Here is a 6,676-nt window from a genome sequence, read left to right on the forward strand (position 1 = left end):
TCAAAGGGAGATTAATAGCCATCTTAAAAGAATGCATCTCAAATGGAAACAACGAGCTAAAGTCCACTAGTTGTAGCAAGGAGATCAAAATATTAAATATTTCTATAAGTGTGCAAGCCAGAGGAGGAAAAGGAATAAAATAGTGCAAGTAATGGATGAGTAGGCCAATGTGTTCAATGATCAACAAGGGATTGGTTGTGCTTTCACTAACTACTACAAATAGTTATTTACTTCATCCTCTCCTACTAATATTGTCACTCGTCTTTCTGCTCCTACAGAGAAAGTAACTCCTGAGATGAATGCTGAGTTGTTGAAGCCTTTCATGAGCGAAGACGCCAAGGAAGCTATATTTCAGATGGGCCCTTTAAAAGCACCTGGTCCAGTTGGTTATAGGGCCTATTTTTATCAGACTCATGGTTTGTTGTTGGCAAAGAGGTGTGTACTGTAGTGCTGTCTTTCTGAAATGGAGGAGATATTGCCGATATCAACTATACTTATATAGTATTGATCCCTAAGGGTAAAAACGACAAGTCTATCACTAAATATAGACCAATAAGCTTGTGTAATGTAGTTTACAAAGCTATCACCAAGATGCTTGCCAATAGAGAAACTTTGATCTTGCCTGATATTGCTTTTGCTCCTAGGAGACTAATTAGTGATAATATCATGGCGGCATATGAAACACTCCATACTATGAAAACCCAATTAAGTGGTAGGCAAGGCTATATGGCTTTAAAATTGGACATGAGCAAAGCCTATAATCGAGTGGAGTGGGACTGTTTAGCATCTATCCTGTCTAAACTGGGATTTGCCGATCAATGGGTTGATTTAGTTCTCACCTGCATTAATTCTTCATCCTTCTCAGTCATGGTGAATGGGGTTCCTTTCCAATGGTTCTTTCTACAAAGCGGGTTAAGACAAGGCTACTCGTTGTCCCCATATTTGTTCATCCTTTGTGCTGAGGCTTTAAGCTCTCAATTAACTTCTACTATGCAACAGTGTTATCTAGTGTGCCTATAGCCAAAAGGGTGGTGCAAATGAGTAACTTATTTCTTGCCAATGACTGCCTTTTATTTTGTAAAGCCAATATACACGAATGGTTGAGACTCAATACCACTTTGGGCCTTTATGAATCTGCATCAGGACAGCACCTCAATAGAGATAAAACATCCCTCTTTTTAATCAACAACACTGTTCCTACTACTAAGCATTATTCAATGGAGGTTGTAGGTTGGGTTCAATCTAATATGGATAAGTACATTGGATTCCCCTCTTTAATTGGTCAATCAAAATCTATTGCTTTCACTGAGTTGGTAGATAGAGTGAGGTGTAGACTGCTCATCTGGAAGACTCAATTTTTATCAATGGCAGGGAAGGAAATTCTCATTAGAACTATGTTGCAAGCCCTTCCCACATACTACATGACTGTGTTTATGTTGCCCAAATGCCTCGTTAAGGAGTTAAACTCTTTGATCTCCAATTTCTAGTGGGGTAATCAAGATAGGGTGACTAAGCTTCATTAGAAAACTAGAATGCAATGTGTATGGGGGAAGCCTTATGGTGGAATGGGTTTTAGGGAACTAGAGTCTTTTAATTATGCACTCTTGGCTAAGCAAGCATGGAGATTGTTACATTCTCCAACCTACCTTCCAAGTCAGATCTTCAAGGCCAAATACTATCCACACTCATCTGTCCTAGCTGCTACTCTAGGCTCGAAGCCCTCTTACATTTGGAGGAGTGTCTTGTAGGCATCACAATTACTGAATGCAGGTCTGGTATGCAGAATTAGCGATGGCCAGCTAGTCCACATTTGGGAAGCTAAGTGGCTGCCTCAAACCAACACTCATCGGATTCAATCTCTTGTCAATATTTTATCTGAGCATGCTTTAGTTTCATAACTCATTGATACAAGTGTGGGATGGTGGAACATGGAGCTACTTCAAGCTATTTTTACTCCAGATGATATAGCTCAGATCTTGCAGATTGCTGTGGTGAGTCATAAGGTTTCAGATAAACTAGTATGGGTTGGAAGCAGTTACATTCTGTAAAGACTTTCATATGCAGAATGTTATATTCGAAGGGGACTCTTTACAAGTTGTTGATGCTGCTCCACACCAAAAGAAATCAGATGGACATTTACATTGTCCGGTTGCTGTGATATGAAGAGCACTTGGAAGCTTTTCTTGAAAGTTGTAGCATGTTAAATGAGGAGCAAATAGAGTAGCACACACTCTGGCTAGAGAAGTTGTAACCCTTACATTTGAGCTTTTGGATGTTGATTCCTTAGCTAATTGTATTAGTCACTTTGTATTGGCTGATAGCCATGCTATATGATCAATGAACTGGCATTTCTTTCAAAAAAAAAAAAACTCTAGACCATTCACTTTTTTCCCTCTCCTTCTCTACCCCTCCCCCCAAAAAAAACTTAGTTGCCCCCTCTCTCCCTCTCTCTCTCTCCTGATTTTCCATCCCCCATCGTAGCTTCTCCTCCTCCATGGCCACATGCCACCACAGCCACCCAGCCCAACCTCATAGCATGTCGACGGCCCCACTTCACTAGCTTGACCCCACAGTAGCCCAACCTGAAACCAACGAGTTTCTCTACCTCGATCTCCCTCTCCTTCATGCCCCACCATGCACTGCCATGAGACCCAACCCCTCACCAGTCAATAATAGCCCCTTCATGGCCCCACCTCAAGGATCCTCGCTCTCCTTATCTCCCTGCACCCATGCTGAGTCGAAACTCTCTCTCTCTCTCTCTCTCTCTCTCTCTCTCTCTCTCTCTCTCTCTATTAGCTGTCGTGCCTAGCGCCGCTACCACACCTTCCTAGTGCCACCATGGGCTAACAAGGCACCCCCTCCCCTGTCACGGTCAACCCCCACGAATTTGAGCACCCCGATTTCTCCTTTCCCTCGGGCTCCCTCCAACGCCACGCACCAACATAGCTCCACTTTGGCCCCAACCCAGCACCGCCATGAGCCTTCTCCATGCCATGGGCCACCGTTGCTCCACTACCAAACCCCCGAAGCCCATGGATCTTTACCCTTGTTTTCTAAATGATTGAGCTGAAATATTGCATATTTTAGCTATTTAAAACCAATGTATTTTAAATTCATCATGACATTATTATTGGTTTAAATGGAAAAATGGTTAATAAGAATAAATACAAGTTGTGATTTCAATTGATTAATAGCATGAGTTTATGCTTAATTTTATAACTTGAGATTTAATTGGATAATGTTTATTCATATGCATATTTTATTTAGAAAGCTTGGTATGAGATAAATTTTGTGTGTGATCCATATGTTAAACTTTTTGAATAGGTTGGAAGTCATTAACGCATGCATGACTCAAAACAATGAATTTTGGCTTGTAGGTCCTATACACATGGCATGGAAAGATATATTGAATTGTTGACCACCTCTAGATTGAAGAGTGTCGTATGCACTTCATCCCGCCAACTCAACCCAAGTCACTCTCGTCAATCATCCACCAACTCCTTTCCAACCCATGAAAAAATACTTCTTTTGTCTTCCAAGTGGTTGCATATCACATGAATTTAATCCATTCACAAAGCAACAACTTGGCAAGCTGGAAGAAGGAGCTGACATGTGATCCCATAGAAGAAATAAAAGGGTGCCGTGCATTACTTGACTTGTGGAGTTTGTGGTGATTATTAATGAAGAGCCGTGAATTGGAGGAATGAGTTTGCAACTTGGGGCAGCTATTTATATATATATATATGGTTGGATGAAGAAAAGAAAGGAGAGATGACGTGCTTGACTTGTGAAGAGAAGTCGGCTGGAGTGAATTGTAGTTGGGGGAGTTTGGCGCCGACTTGATATATATATATATATTGCTGGATGGAATGGAGAAGCACCGAATTCAACCATCTATATATATATATATGTGTGTGTGTGTGTGTCTGTGTGTGTGGCTGGACGGTAGAATAAAGGGGTGAAAGGAGAGATGCCGTGATTGGTGTTCGGTGCATGATTTGCTTGAGCTGAAGTGTGATGTGCTGGAATTAATTGAGAGAAGTCAGTGGGTGCTTAATGTGTTGTGCTGAAACTAAAAAATGAAAAGGAAAGAAAGCAAAGTCGGTGCATGATTTTATTGGAGGGAGAGTGAGCTATGCTTGGAATCGGTGTGCATGAACTTAATTTTCTGCTTGGTGAGTTTATTCTCTTAGAGTCGGTGGTGCTTGAGTTAACGTGAACCAGCAGAATTTTCTAGAATTGAAAGTGTGCAGTCGGTCAGCTGGAATTGAGAGAACGTGTGAGTGAAAGAGATTCATGAAACGAAAGAGAGAGTCAATGCTGGAGGTAATTAATTGAAGGGAATCAGTTGGATTAATCTAATTGGCTGGTTCTACTCTTTTATGTTAGGAAGGAGACGTGTGGTAATTGAGGAAGTCGGTGCATGAGTTTTTTTTGGAGCTGCAGATGACGTGAGGGGAGGTGTGTAGCCGTGTTGGACTTGGTTTGAGCGTGCTTGGTTTGAATTGAGGAAAAGAAATTGGTGCTTGATTGAATAGATGAGAGAGGAGAAATCGGTGGGATTATTTCTTTATTCTTCAGGAGGCGGCTAGTGGAGTGTGAATGTAACAAGAGGCAGCTAGCTGGACTTGTTCCAGTTTGAATTTTCAGAGAGTTTGGCTATTTTTAAAGATATTTTCCTTGCTATAAAAGGAGGAGAAGAGGGCTGAAATTGAAGTGTGCAGGGGGGCTGAAATGCTTTGGTGTTTTGGAGTTTTTTTTTAAGTGTGCTAAGAATTGTTTTAGAATTTTATTTCATTAAGTGTAATACCTTAATTTCTTGCAAGTGTGCTAGTTCGTTTCATTAAACAAAAAGAATTGTTTTAGAAGTTCTCATTAAGTGTGTTACCTTAATTTATTGCAAGAAAGGTTCGGTTGAGAGCTTTTGTTTTTGATTTTTCTAAAATATCATACGTGGGGAGTAGATGAGTTGTTCTAAAGTTTTCATTAAAGGTTTGGAGATTAATCTTCAAGAGTGGTATGTGAGAAGTTGTTTCCTTTTTGCTTTAGATTTCAATAGAATGGTGAAGGGGAGTTTTTGTCTACACTTTTCATTCTCTATTTTTATTTAACTTTAGTTTAAAGTTTATGGAATACTTTTGAGATTTTTTTTGGCTTAGAAGTTTGGGTAATTTATTTGCTGTTTACTTATTTCGTGTTATTTATTTTTCTTACTTCTTTAAGCTTTCATTTAATAGTAATTACAATTGTTATGTGTTATTTTGAGAATTTGTGATTTAAATACAAAGATGAATTCTAGAATCTTGGTTTTGGGCATTTTCAATTTTCAGTTCATGTTTTGTCAATTACTTTCTAATTTAGTTTAATTCTTAATTTAGTTTTATTAATTTCTGAGTTTAATCTATTAAGTCCTTTACATTCCAATCTAACAATCAAAATCTAAAAAAACATGAATCTAGTTCATGACTAGTAATCTCTTCCATCCATTGCACATATCATCCTCTTGTTTTCGCTTTTTGAAGTTTTTCACATTTTTCAACGAGTTTAATTTTAAGTAACTTTCCCTGAGGAGACGATCTAGGAATTTATTCCTAATTATTACACGACATCTTCCTGCACTTGGGATAGCATTAGTGCTACTCATTTTTGAGTGAGTCACTAAACCCGTCGCCTTAGCTCCTTCCCAAGCCGCCGTAAACCACCACATCAAGGTGTGGGTATCTCAGCCAGCCACCAAGTGCCACCTTTCTCCACCTCTTATCGCCACCATGTAGCCCACCAAACCCTAGCTCCACCCAAATAGTTGTCATTTTAAGGTCACGACAGTTATCGTTGCACCTCAATTACCCCTCCTCACACGCGTGTAACCGCCATTACGGGACCTTGTCGGATAGTAAGCGATGCAGCAATGTCAACCTCTCGTTATGGAATAATTTCAAATATACTATTGCAAAGTTGGGATGGAATAATGTTGGGTTTGTGCTGTGTTGTGAACTGCGGATTTTGGGACTGAGTTGTTGGTAATTTTGAAGTTGTGTAGTGGACTGTAATTTGTGAACTAATGAAATGGTTGTGTAGTTGTGAAGTGTACTCTGTGGTGATCTAGTCGAAGTGTTGGGTATTATTGCCAGATTGTGTTGTGATTGTGCACTGTGTGAAGTGATAGGGTTGTTGTGCAGCCATAATGTAGTGGGCGATGTGGCAGTATGTTGTGAATTGATGGGATTAAGTGATGGGGTTGTGATGTGATGGTGTTGTGCATAGCGATGTGATTGCTACGCAGTTTGTGAAATGGTTGGATGCTATGTGATGTGATGGGGTCACTGTACAGTTCGGGTTTACAAACTGTGTAAAGTAATTGGATGTTGTGTAATCCTAACATGGTGGTATTTAAGTTTACAAACCGTATAAACTGTGTCGAGATAAGTTATATAGTTTGGAGGTGCTATGGGTTGTGAGGTGTTGGTTAGATGTTAGCATTGGAGTGTGTGCAGCTTGTGTAAGCAAGTAGAGGTATAGTGGCTTAAACGCTAATTTTAGGTGATAAAAGGGGTACGGTACATGTTCAAATTGATTGAACATATGTGTCAAACAGATTTACTATATGTAATGGATAATCTGTCCTAAGCATGAGTACATGATGTTTAAACCTCAAGGTCGGCTTAAAGTTGTGTAT

General features: G+C 39.8%; 1 protein-coding gene across 1 annotated transcript; it reads left to right on the plus strand.

The window, feature by feature from the left end:
* Positions 1–295: 295 nt before the first annotated feature.
* Positions 296–1,020, plus strand: LOC122306349 (secreted RxLR effector protein 78-like). Its single transcript, XM_043118777.1, has 2 exons — positions 296–416; positions 572–1,020. Exons 1-2 carry the CDS (start codon positions 296–298, stop codon positions 1,018–1,020), a joined length of 570 nt encoding a protein of 189 aa, XP_042974711.1.
* The last annotated feature ends 5,656 nt before the right edge of the window (positions 1,021–6,676 follow it).

The sequence above is a fragment of the Carya illinoinensis genome, chromosome 4 (genome assembly GCF_018687715.1).
Source record: "Carya illinoinensis cultivar Pawnee chromosome 4, C.illinoinensisPawnee_v1, whole genome shotgun sequence".
In the NCBI taxonomy this organism is placed as follows: Eukaryota; Viridiplantae; Streptophyta; class Magnoliopsida; order Fagales; family Juglandaceae; genus Carya; species Carya illinoinensis.